Source organism: Poecile atricapillus, chromosome 14, assembly GCF_030490865.1.
Source record: "Poecile atricapillus isolate bPoeAtr1 chromosome 14, bPoeAtr1.hap1, whole genome shotgun sequence".
Lineage (NCBI taxonomy): Eukaryota > Metazoa > Chordata > Aves > Passeriformes > Paridae > Poecile > Poecile atricapillus.
Genome location: NC_081262.1, coordinates 13,184,427 through 13,198,447, shown reverse-complemented (window position 1 = coordinate 13,198,447; position 14,021 = coordinate 13,184,427). Strand labels below are relative to the sequence as shown.

At 38.7% G+C, this 14,021-nt stretch overlaps 1 protein-coding gene across 3 annotated transcripts in view; it reads right to left on the bottom strand.

Annotated features, from left to right (window-relative positions):
* SDK1 (sidekick cell adhesion molecule 1) overlaps window positions 1-14,021 on the bottom strand; it is a 384,634-nt gene that overhangs the window by 252,819 nt on the left and 117,794 nt on the right. For all 3 annotated transcript variants that reach the window (XM_058850018.1, XM_058850019.1, XM_058850017.1), the window contains one exon: window positions 13,618-13,765. In XM_058850018.1, coding sequence (XP_058706001.1) covers window positions 13,618-13,765 — 148 coding nt within the window. The remainder of the gene's footprint in view (window positions 1-13,617; window positions 13,766-14,021) is intronic.

Genomic DNA, 14,021 nt, shown 5'->3' with positions numbered 1-14,021 from the left:
TTCCACTTCTCATGGCATTATTTACTTCTATGCTCTGTAAATAAATTTATTGATTTGTTTTAATCTATTCCTGAAAATTCTGAAGAAATTTTGTGGGGGAAAAAAAACAACCCACCACCTTTCAGAACCTGAAACCCCAGTACAAAAGTTATTGTGTGAGCAAAGTTAAGAACATACCCAGGACTTTTCAAGAGTGGAGCAGTCCCCCAAAATCCTGCCAGGGGACAGAAGCAGTCACAGAATCCTAAATCCCAGCACCACCCTAACGTGGCCACCTCAGCCAGAGGCACTCTCTGCATGTGGCCATGTCCTGCTGTTGTGGTGGCTGGGAACAGGGTATTTTTTGAAGGAACATATGGTTTCTGACAGAAATGAAGGTGTTTCCTCAGAGAGGAGCTGCTCTGGTAGCACCTGGGATGAATTCCTCTCCTCAGAATACAGAACTAAGCAGCAAATTTGGGTCCTGTGGCTGCTTGCTGCAGCGCTCCACACATCCAGAACATTTTTCTGGAAGCTTCCAATTACCATGGAATTCTTCTTGGAGATTTTTTTTTGTGTCACTGATGAAAGATAATCACAAGAAGAAAACTATGGCTACTAATTGTTGAAATTGTAAGGGAATATATTGAGATGATTATCGACTTAATGAAGCTGGCATTGAAATACATTTTCCTGATCTGCTTACTCTGTGTACTGTCTCCTAACTGGATAATACTCTGTGATTTACTCAGCCTCAGTAAATAACAGACTGATCTCCCTTGTTTGCAAATGACAGCAAACATAGTTCCAGGAAAAATCATAAAACAAACAAGCACAACATGCAATGCAAGTATCAACCATTTCAGGCTCCATGAAAATAAGCTTCGTGGAGAAATGCTTTTTTTAACACACTTCAACTTGATGCCAATTTGTAATTACAAATCTCATTCTGAGCTATTTTACTAATTAAAAATAATATGGGCTGAAAATCTTATATTAATGTCTCTTTTCTAGTGCAAATCCACACAGATTGAGTAACAAAGACAAGTTATGTGCACCTTCTGAGGAGGAAAAGCTAAAATTATCAGTGAAAGTAGTCCATCCCTTCCCCTAAATTCAGTCAATGTTATTATCCCTGAACAAGTTTTTGAAAGCTTTTCTTTTATTATTATTATTTGCTTTTATTTACTCAGTGCATTGAGAATAATTTGAGATTTTTTCCACAGAAGGAAGATTGGTTGGGTTTGATTTCCTCCCTCCAGCCTACCACAGCTACTCAAAACTCTGTCTGTGAACATCCACTCTTCTACTACACAAGTATATTTCAGCTTCATTTCTCAACTTTCCTATACAAATCCTCCTTTTCAGGCACTGGAAATTTTGCAGCATCCATCTCAAGCCACTTCTGATCCCGTGATGGGTAGAAGATCACCCTTGCAAGGAAAAGCTGCCCTAGTTCTGCACTGTGAGGGTTCCCAGTGTGAGGATGAGTGTGAATCCAAAGCATTTCCAAGTGTCTCCCAGAGTTCATCAGGCAGCTGGGATCTTATGATCCAGCAAAGCAGGATTAGTTGTTCTTTAAACAAACTAAATGTAGCAGATATTACTCTTGTGGGACAAATGATCTGTCAGTAACAAACACAGATGACGTAAAAAATTAATGTTGTTCTTCATTTCACAGTGTATACAGAAGAAATTAACTCTTGAGTTCCACAAATGATTGGTCTGTAGCAATTCTTGCTGTAAATTTAAAATTAATTATATTCTAAATGCTGTACACATTAACTAATTAACCTCACAAAACGTGAAATAGATTTGTAGGCATTAGCATATGCCCTGAAGCATGAGATTTCATTACCTTTACCATTATTTCAGCTTTCAGAATGATAAGTGTGCACAGTAACACAGAATGATCCAAAGGAAAAAGAGGTGCACCCAGAGCATTTGATTTGAAAATCTTCCAGGAGCTGCAAAGTTCCAAAGCTTGAATGCAAACACACAAATGAACATTTATGTAAATCCACAAACACATCACGTGGTAAAAAAAAAAGCCCAAACAAACCAAAACCCAAAGCCCAGACAATTTCCTTCTGTCATTCATGATGCAGAGGCTGTGCTCGATTTGGAAGGAATAAGATGAGCCATTCACACACCAAAATGGCTCAGGACAATTCTGCTGTAAATCAGAGGGCAACCAGATCTTCTGTGACTCTGTAATGGTTACAAGATTAAAGTACTAAGAGCTGCTTAAGTGTGACTCTATTAAAGGGGTAGGAACTGTTGGAAGAGAAAGTGAATGTCAGAGGAAGAGAGTGCCCCTTCAAAGCTCCCTCAATGAACTCAAAAATGTAAATTTAAAAAACTTATTAAAATACAAGATTTTATATTAGCATTTATAAAGCTTTACAAGCTCAGAGTCCTTTTCATAATTCTGGTAAATCCCTTTTGCAATTTAATAAAAAAAGAGATTGGACTTTTGCATCTAGGAACGACCCAATGGATTTTTTTTTTTATAACATCTGCATGGGAGTAAAAACTGCAACCCTGTGGAAAGTACTTTGATGTTATACAAAGGGAGGTTTTATTACTGTTATTTCAGAGGTGTAAATGAAGTACTAGGAAATTAAAAGGTTTAAATTATTAGGAAATCACCTGGCTGGGTAGTTTGGGTCTGTTGTGCTCTTTGGCTCTTTCACATGGTGCAGATGCTCTTTACACTCACAAGTTACAGAAAAACAGAGGTGCACCAATGGAATGTGCTGTCCTTGCTCCTGGTGTAGAGCAACCCATCTGTGCCACCTCAAACAAACCTACAGAATCAGCAAAAATGTGCTGCATTTGATGAAAATTAGTATTTTAGTACAGAAATGATCAAAATTCACACCTACCAGTCACAGGATGCATTAGAGCAGATTAAGGGAATATCCCATGGGGTGCAGCAGGTTTCAGAGGAACTGACAGCATTCAGACACCCCACAATTCACTGACAGAAACCTCCCAGCAAGGAAAAGAGAGCTCTAAAAGCTGATCCTCAAGCAGAAATTTTCCTACTGATGAAATAATTTTGCTGAAATAATTCAAAAATTCAGACACGATGTCCAGATCCTTTATCCATCCAGCACCACCTTCAAGGTTTCACAAGAAAAAGCAAAGTGTGTTTTACACACTCAATTTCCTACTTCATGCTCGGTATTTTTTTCCACTCAGGATTTGTTGCGTGTATAAAAGTGGCTTCCCAAAGAGACAAGAGGATGACAACTGGAATTGTACCTTTATGAATCTTGATTAGTGAACCTTTCAGCACCATAAAGTCTTTTATTTAGTGAAATTAGCACTGACAGCTATGGATTAAAAGCTATCAGGCATTCTAATATTAAAGAGACACTTCTCGTTATTTCTCTGAAACAAGAAGATTTTGCCAACTCCCAGTTTTTATTAAATTATGAGTGGCATGTTAGTTTATTCCTTGTGTTGGAATATTTAAATCAACATACAATAAAGACCTATTTACAGGATTTCTTCAAGATATATTAAAATTAAAATTTTAATTAAAAATTCTTAAAAATAAATTAATTTACTCTTCAAATAATGCTGTTAAAACCAGTTGGGTGTAGTCAGTACCAGATCTAGATCCCAGCAAAGCAGCTGTACAATATTCTCTGCTCTTGTGCTGTGCACCCTCAGCCATTTCTTACCAGTTATTTATCATCCCCTCATGCAGCAGGTATTTAACTACATATGAGTGCAGAAAAACCCATCTGTGTGAAAATACAGCTTGAATTGTTCTAATTATGCTAAATGTGAATAAATTATTGATAAACACTCTGACACAAAGATGGGAGGGCAGATATTTTCTTTAGAAAGTGGTTTTTGAGGAAAATACTGCACCAGTGATTACATGATCTGGGATCAGCCCTGTGAAAGCTCAGGAAGAGCAAGAACTGAGAATTTTCAAGGCACTTCCACTAAACCTTCTCCCAGGTTAGATCTGGGGCAGAAAGGGTTTGTGATGAGAGACACAACCAAGGACACAAAGACTCGCTAGATTTGCAGCAGAATTAGAATTTTTTTTATTGGGAGGTCACCCAACAAAGCAGGGAACTGAGTCCCTTTATTAAACAGTTAATTTATCTGAACTGAACCAAGGCCCAGTGCTTTAGGAGCTGACAAACAGAGATAGGAAGAGGTTTCGCCAAATTATGCAGTAGCTTTATGAGATGCTTCCTGTTATTGGAAACTCCTCAGAGATCATGTGGGAGCCTGGAAAAATCAGCATTTCTCACCTTGCATCTCAGCACTAGATGGAGCATGGAACAGTTCCCTCCCACCCCCTATTTTGCAGGGCAAAGTATTTAATTAATTTATAGAATTTAATTCCAGCATGTTTATTAGTAAATATGATCTAATTTTCCCCAAAATGCTTCCCTGTAAGCCAGCTTCACCCTGTGATGATAAAATCAGCATTAGAAGATGGGAGAAGATGAGGGTTGTTTGTTTGATAGAAGATCTGTGAGTAGAACAGTTTTTCAAGATTTGAGATTTGTCTTAAATGACTGCCTCACTTCTGAACCAAAATAATGTCAAACTCCAAAACAATTATTTCCACTCTAAAGCAGTTGAATTGGAAGAAAATAAAAAAAAAGCTGATACATATTCATATCAATACTATACTCAATTAGTTGCCCAGTTACTCCTTCTGATACTGAAGTACTCCACACAAATCTACAGCAAAACAACATTTTCAAATCCACACTGCTACTCCTTGTTGATTTGATCAATGGGGTTTAAAAATGGTGGGGAAACAGCAGGAATTAGGAGAATTTGAGCTCTGGAGCAGAAAGATGAGCTGCAGGCTTGGGAAAATGGTTATTCTGGGACAAAAGGTATGGAGGAAATCAGACTTTGGAAAGCAGAAACTCTGGAATAAGGTTATCAAGGGACAATGCTGCACCTGAAAAGTGGGAGCCTCCAGCTATTTTTAGCCTCTCAAGGCAGGGCATTTTTCCATTCTTATTTGTCACAGCCCTAGTTAAAACACAAGTAAAGACACTGCATGGAAACATCCAATATTGACTGCATACGATGGAAATTACTGACATTTCCCTCTCCCCCATCATAATATTTCTGCTAAGTTGTGAAAAATATGAATAAAGACATAAATGCATTAAAATGAAATGTATATAGAATTTTTGAAGTGTATTATGAGGTTGTTGCAGCAATATCTGTTTGGTAAACAGAAAATGCAGCTGTCTAACAACAGGCATTGAAATGTGTAAGTATCCCAATAAACTCTGTTTCTTGTGGCTGCTGAGGCCAGTTTCAGTTCCCATGGAAACAGATGATGGATTGCCAAAAATGAGATTTGATGTTTTAAAATAATCAGTGATTTGAACTAGTGATTACTATGAAAGTATTGCAGTCCTCTTGCAGTGAGGAGGTTTTATGCAGGGAGCAGGAAAGGAACACATGGCAGCTGGCAGGCAGCAGCAGAGTTGTTAAAATTCTTGCAAATGGTTGTGGTTGCTGAATGACAACAGCAAATGCAGTTTCTTGAAAAATCATTGAGTAAAATCTAGCAAAACCCCATTTTATAAAGTGAATAGGCTTTGAGGTTTTAGAAAAAAGTACAAAAAATGTTGTTGTACAGCCCTTAGATGCAATGCTTTCAAGTGCTTTTCCTAAATAAGGTCTCCTTTAGACCTCAATTCTGAGAATTCAAGGAGCCAGGCACATACAAGCTTGAAATTGCTGTATATTTGTTCTCCTATGTTATTTCTCAATGACACATTAGGTCCTGATTCTTCAAATAAGCCACAACAAACAGAAATAAAATGCTGGCAATGTTCAGTTTTCCAGAGGCTGCAGGGAACTTCCAGGGGGGACACAGGCCTGGGATGGATCAGTGGCAGTACAGGATGTTTCCTGGGAGTTTGGGTTGAGAAGCTCAGCAAGATTTTTTGGGGAAGAAACTAAAGAAAAGTGAAGGCCACACTCCCAGGACACTGACACTCCTGAGAGGTGAGGGAAGGAAGAGATTTCCTTCACCATTTCCACTCCTTACCCCTTCCCTTTGCCCTGCTATGAAAAGCAGGTTGATGCATTCCACTCTTTCCCCACTCAAGTAGCAGAAATATAAAGAAAAGCAAAGAGGGAATTTAGAGAGAAAAGCACCAAAGAATGAAGCTGAGCAAGCAAGAGATGGCTGTGCTCACCCCAATAAACATTTGCCTTGTTTGTCTATGTCTAGAATTGGTCCTTTCATGTAAAACAAGGGATTTGTGTAAGACATAAAAATAGCCACAGGTGTGTATTAAGAAATAAAAGGTAGCACTAACAAGCAGCAGATAAATCGATTTCACACAAATTTTGGCAGAATTTGACTGTTTTCTCACTTCTAATTGCAAGATGCCTTTGCAGAGTTTCACCAGAGCCAAAAAAGCCTCCTCTCACACGGATCAGAGTGACCCATGGAACAGCAGACAGCAAGGTTTGCCATGGATTTCAATTCATTTGGAACCTGTTTGGTGATGGCCAAGCACAAAGCTGCTCCACTCCCCACCCCAGGCACAGCCTGCCAGCTCCTGCAGCACCAATTCATGTAAAACTGCTTCACACTTGCTCCCATGTAGCAAATTCTTTAAATTCAAGCTGAATATTGTTAACAAAGTAGACTTGATGCAAATCAGCCACAAAAGCCACAATACATCCCCAGAGCGCCAGGTTCTGTGGTTTTGGGTTTGTTGTTTTTTTTTTTTTTTTCTTCCTGAATCACACACAGCAGTTTTCATGATAAAAGTAAATCTGCCAAAATGAAAGGCTTTTAAAGTATTCCACATAAACCTGTATCTTAAAGCTACAAACTTATATGTCTTAGCACCTTTTCACATCACATAAAAATCCACTGGAATCATGAGGCAACACAGAATTTGTCCTTTCCTGCACAGAAAGAAAATTAACAATCCTTTGTAGTACAGAGCCATAAGTACTGACAGATACATTTTACTTCAGTCAGTTTTGATTAATAAAAGTTGATTGGTAAACATAAGACATTACCTTTTGCTATATTTGATAAATCGCAGGGATTTTGCATCTATTTCCATAAAAGCAGAGATATGTGAGGGGCCACAGGAGATAAATTGTTCCCGGTGATTTGTGAACAATTGCCACTTTTTAAGCATAAAGCAATAGTTTTCTTTTGCATATTTGCTCGTAAGAATAACTGCAACACTTTTAAATAGTCTTATCTTGGCTGCATATTAAAATATTTCCATTTGTAAGCAGAGTAGTTCAAAGATTGACAGAAAAATAGTTTTCCACAAAAGCACATTAGTTATTAAAGGATTATATTCATGATTTGTCCTTAATAGCATCTTTAGTTCTGATTAGAAAATGCAGCAGATGCAAAAAGTGAGCCTCAAAATATGATGATGAGTCTTCATATTTACTCACCTCTAGACTGAGGATGATTTTTTAAAAATAGTATATAACTCATCTTCAAAGAGTAATGCTATTAACACTTCTTTCACCATCAGTATTTTATTTCTCAAAGTACATTTGTCCCCAGAAAGCAACAAACTCATAAATCAATTTCAATGCAAGCTGTGATAAGTAAATCATGCTTAGAGCTAAAAAGGTTTCCTTCTAGTGACACTTCCATTGCCTTTGTTTTACAAATACCAAAGCTATGATTAATAAGGGTAGTAGCACATAAAATGATTTTGTTCTTTATATGTGATCATCATAGGAAAAACAATATCCAACAGTCAGATTTTCCTCCTAGACAGTGATCTTTGAAGCTTTATTGAAATTTACAGCTGTTGAAGATTGTCCTGGAAGATACTGTGGGCAGCTGAGGCCCATTAAAGCACAATATTAGTTCCAAGCATCCACTTTTTTCTACCAAAGATATGGATTTTACAACGCTACCATAATGGCAGCAACTTCCCCTGGCTCATGAAAAAAACATATATTACAAAACCCTCTGTGGTTTGCGGTCCAAATTTGTAATGAAACATATTGGTCAAATCCCAAAATGTGCCTCTCCTGGGAAGAATCCCCTTCCAAATGAGCCTTGCTAAAAGGCATTTTCTTTGGCAGCAATGTTTTCTTCCTGCTGTCCCTCTCCCACCTCAGAGGGGCTGTGCTGCTCCCACCCACTCTGCAATCAGCATCCCAAGGTCCCCAGGTACCACCTCAGCCTTCCTCCCCCTCCATCAAACCCAACAACAACCACCAGGGAAGTTGAGAGGTCAGAATAAATTAATTTCCGACACGTTTAAAACCTGTGGCAAACAAAGGACGTGCAGAGAGGAGAGCAGCGAGGTTGGATCCAGACAAGTCAAACAGCTTTGGGAAATAATCCTGGGATTTGCTGCCAGGGGTGCTGCTGTTTCCCTCTGCTGAGCAGGGTGATACCCACAGCAGCCCCTGACAGCCAGTGATGCTCACACAGCCCCTGACAGTGCCAGGACTCCTCAAACTCCAAGAGATGATGGGAGATCTCCCTACAGTCCTTCCTACCCATACAGGCCTTGGAGATAACACTGAAACTATAGGAAGATAATTCTTGGTGCTGCCTGCTCCTCCAAGCTGAAGTTACTCAGTGCAGAAGTTTGGTTAAATAAATTAACTACAGGGTGGTGGTGATGAATTTTAGTTTAAGGGAATAATTTAATTCTACCAAATATTCTTCTTTTGCAGGTACTGTGACCTTAATATAGAGCCTGTGACAGGTGCATACAGATAAACCCAGCATTATTGGGCTTTTTCACATCTTATTGCTGAGAGGTGTCACTCCATGATGTCAGCAGATGGGAGATCTGCAAATTTTTAATTTTTAAATTATTGCTAAGCTAATATATTGCAGAGTTGACAGTCTCTGAATTTATTGTTCAGTAATGATAATCATCATGATCTTAATGAAAGTATTATCCAGTGTATGTGAAAAGTAATTATGTGCAACTGGCTCAAGTTGTATGACAGGCTGGTATTTGCAGAGAGATGCTCTGTGCCACTAGAACTGCTCACAGAAAAATGAAGTGGTGTTTGTTTTAAAGTGAAAAATATATACATGGCACATTAAGTCAGCAGCTATCATCAAAGCAAAACCTAATCTAACGCTATTATCAGCCCCAAATTTGATATATTATTCCTAGATACTTTAATTTTTCTCATCTTTTAAAGTCTACTTAGCTACAGCTACTTTCTTTTTTGAGGCTGCCATTAATATATTTACAATTTTACTTTAACAAATGTCTAATAAATTTGCACCAGCTTTGTCTATTTGCAAAGTATTGTGAATGTTCAAAACCACAGCAAGTCATGAGAGAGTTGCTTGTGCTTAATGTATTTTAATTTCCACAATCTGCCAGCAACTTCAGTCTCTAAGAGTTAATAATGACTCCATTAATATCCAAATACATCCAATAATGAATTGATAGATATTAACCCATGTGTACCTGAAGGCAGTGCAATTCAGCATCCCTGCCTGGGGGGATGAAGTGCATTTGTGAAGTCTATCGGTTCCTCAGGAGTTAATTAAGTGACTATAAATGTCCATCCTGCTGAAAGGGACACCCCAGAAGTGCCTTTATACACCAAAAATGAACTTTCCTGTTTTGTGTCAGACATAATTCCACTGTCAAAATACATGAGTTAGCATTCATCTAACTGCAGCTTACATGGGGAAGAGCAGTTTCACTGTAAGGAAGTTAATGAAGACAGTAATAATGTCTGCATAGAAGTTTTCTTCTTAAAGAAAGTGAATTAAATTAATTGATGGCTGGAATGAACCTTTTCTCTGAGAAGTGCTTCACTTAGAGAAAGGTAAAAAATCCTCTAAGAGTACTAAGAATTTAATTCCTCAAAGCCACAAGTGAAAGGCAATTGTAGACCTTGATGGTGCCACTGTCCTTTGTGCCTCTCCAAGGTACTGTTTGTGCTCGTGTAAAGAAAGTTAAATGTGCTTTGCTTTTAAGCCTGATGAAGTACAGGCAGGCAAGGCAAGCAGAATACTTGAGATCCCAGAGTAGCAATTTCTTTTGATGCAGTCACCTTTAGAGAGCTGCTGGTTTTGGTAAGATGTGCAGGGAAACAGGCAAAATCACCCCATCAGTCAAGACCCTGGGTAACAGTGCAGCTCTAAGTCCACATTTCTCTGCTGGTGTATTTGGAAATTAATCTGTCTGGGTGGAATGTGAAGTCTCTTCTAGAACTTCTTGAGGAATGCAGAATAATAACAAACACCTCAAACCCTAATTCTTCTCCTTGCTCATTTTCTCTCGTTCTTGATCTTTTGGTCTCCTCCAATTCTCCACTTCATACATTTCTAGCTTGTACAGAGCTTCTTTCTGTTCTAGAAACACCTATTGAAAACACCAGGCTGAAGCTTTGGTGACAGAGAATGCATAAAACCCAAAATGAATGTACACCCACACTGCACTGAGCGAGGAGGGGATGACAGTGACTTTTAGGACTTAAATTTTTAAACACACACCATCATGTCCCACTGACTGCTGCAGATTTGTTACCTTAATTCATCAACTACAGAAACAACCCCAGGAGTATGTGCAGGCCATTTGCTTCACACTTCCATTTTATGCAGGGATTTTTTGACTTCTCATGCTCACTCATTTAAGAGCAACTTGTCTTCCTACTCCTGTTTTTATCTGGAGGCTTGAACAAAATATTAGCAACACCATTATGATAGGTACTAATATGTGATTATTTTCTGCAAAATTCCCACTATGAATAACACCAGCAGTTAAATTAAATAGAGTGTGGAGTTTGAAAAAAAATTGCTTGTGTCCCAAAGGAAACTTTCTCCCAGAAAATGTCACAGCCATGCACACTCTCAGAGTAGGATCTAAAAAAAGGTGAAGCCAAAGCTATTCACTGAACCTGAACAACTGACAAGGGCACACAGTGATGGGACAAGAGGGGATAGTTTTAAACTAAAAGAGGGTGGATATAGGGAAGAAATTTTTCCTGCTGAGGGTGGTGAGGCCCTGGCACAGGTTGCCCAGAGATGCTGAGTAGCTGGCAGGGCCCCTCCCCATAAGTGTCCTAAATACTGGTGAAGGAGAAATACATCAGCATTTACCACCTCAAACCTGCTAGGAAAGCCTTACTGCAGGGCCAATTAAATGCCATTCCTTGAAATATCTCAAGAATGTCTTATTTTTTATTCTCAGAACTAGTGTAACTTTTGATCATTTGTACCTCTCACCTAAGGACAACTCTGTTCCCACATCAGTGAGATGAATCCATGCACACAAACATGAGGATCATTTTTATGGCATAAAAATGGTGCAGTATTAAGCACATGTAAAATAAGGTTTTTGCATGAGGAAGACTTAACCAACTATTTGAATGAATTTCACCATAACCACCACTGTTCTCCCCATTTTTAACACTGTTTATGTCCTCACTCCTCATGCACCAGAGCAATGTCACTCCTAGAAATCATTATTACAGCTGACACATGAAATTATGGCTGATTGATTCAGCCAAATCATTGTAAGCTTGTTTAAGAGCATTAAAAAAGCTTGATATTGATTTAGCAATATAAGGTACTTTTAATCCGATTAAAGAGCATCGTACAAGGTGGTTGTATCAATTTCCCTGATCAGTTTAGCAGGAGATCCAGTGAGATTGATGCATCAGCCTAACTGGATCACTGGCTAAACTGATCAGGGAAATTGATACCTCCTGGTGCACAAAAAATGTGTGAAATGCACAACTTGCTCCGCAGGTAAGAAACAACTCCCATAAGATGTTTCTGCATTTCTCACAGTTTTATATGCATCCTCTCCATGTCTCAGCTTTCCTGTATTTATAGGGCTGCCATATTTACTTCCAAAATTTAATGGACAGCAAGATGTGAGTGGATACTCTCTAGTTTTTCCAATATTTGAGACCTACTGCACACAGAGTGCTCTGATGATTGGTGTGTGTACCATAAATCTGTCACTTCCTGAACATATCAGACTCTCTATGCACCATCTATCAAACTTCCAAGGGGGCTCACACTTCCAGCACGGGCATTTCAGCTGCAGAAGTACTCAGAGATTCCTACATAGGCCAGACAAATATCCTCAAATGTTCCTTTCAGACAAAATTTCTGACCAGGGAAATGGGATTTCTATGGAAACCTTGAGGTGTATTTCACCCCTGCTGTAGCCAGTGTTGCAGTTCTCCCATCTGTAAGCACGACCACAGTTACAAGTGATTTTACCCCAGCAATTCCAATGGGGTAAGAGCAAGAGGAAAGCACAGCAGGTGAAAATCAGGATCTTTATATTAACAAACACATGACATACACAGCTCAACTTGCAATTCCCCCAAACTGTAAGAGAACTCAGTCAAATCTCATTTTCAGCTTGCCTTGGTCACCGTGCTCTGTTCCCTGTAAGGGTTTCCAGGAGACTCTCAGATATCAGGATAACAAGGCCTTGTCACTATCTGCAAATTTCTGATTTGTGTATTCTCAGCATCGACAACACAAAATTCGTAATGTGGCACAAGTGGAGGAAGTAGATCCTTAATGGTTAATAACTCAGGATTTGTCACTTAGCTCTCCTCAAGAGATTGCCCAGGAACCCATTGTTTCATCTTCCAGCTGTTTCCCATCAAATTACTATTAAATTATTCATAAATTATTACATTGTTTCTTCACATCCCTGCAATACTAATTTTAACTACTAGTTTCAAAGCTACTCTAATACCAGCTTTCAGGTTTCAAAAAGGCACATAGCAGTAAAATATACTGTACAGATTAGCAAAATTCAAATTGAAGAGAAGTTTTCCCTTTGTAATATGAACTCTACAGCCTCAGCACTCCTGGAACACAGCAATATCCCATTACCATCATTTGCTAGCACATCTATATCTCTGAATACACAAAAATGTAATGCACAGTTAAAAACCAGCTAGCAACATTCCTAGCCTTTCAACAGCTTTCTAATAAATGAGACAAAATTCAATCCACATTTTTTAGTGTTACAGCCAAGCCCTTCAGTCTCTGAATGAAACTGTGCAGATAAAAACATGGGGTGGCTTCATAACTGTTTCAGAAAAGGAAAATGAGCACACCTTGAGATAATAACTAATCAAAGTACAAGTTCTATGTCATTAGGGGTGAGCTGCTAATAAGCACAAATAAATAAAACTGTCATTGGCTAAAAAATAATGAAAATAATAAACAATATCTGGAATTTTATGGTGAGGAAGATAGTACTAAGCAGAACTCTGCAACAAACCCCACAGATTCATGTATTAAAAGAAAAAAGCCTCAGAATTCATTAAGTTAGTGCACTCAAGTAAACACAATTGAGAGATGAACATTCCCTTTTCCAAAATGTATGATGGAAATGAATAGCATGAAGGAAGCTCAGACATTCTGCACATCCAGCCCCTTATGCTGCACCAGGACCATTAAAACCACATGAATTATTTTGTCAAACTGCTTCAGAAGTTCAGAGACAGTCTTAAAATAGTAATTTATCTCAAACTTAGTATGAACACGAATACTTTATTCTCTTTAAACCTTAATTAGTGTACTTAAAATGTAAGCTGTGTTATCAAATATAATTAATCATATTTTAGGGTGGGTGTATTTTGAGCTTTAAATTGACTTACATTCTGCTGCTTGGTATAATCTTGTGCCCGTCTCTAAACCACGTCACTTGGGGCCTCGGATGGCTGAGGATGTGTGGGAAGTTCAGAACGGCAGCTTGTCCTTCAGTCACTGTTTTTCTCTGGTCTGTGTCCATGAAATCTCCCATGTCTGCAAAAAAAATAAAAATTAAAAAATAATAAAGAAAAAAATAAAAGTTTTTTTCTTTTTCCCCATCCCTTTTCAGGGGACAGAGGAATCACAGTGTTTCCCAACAGCCACTGGCACAGATCATCACTCGTGGGACACTATGGATCACAGGACTGTTTGGATTTTGGGGTACAGAGGCAGATGAACAGGCAGGAAGGAAACCCCAGTGATGCTGGTGCACACAGGCAGAGCAGCCATGGGCAGCCCTGCGTGGCCC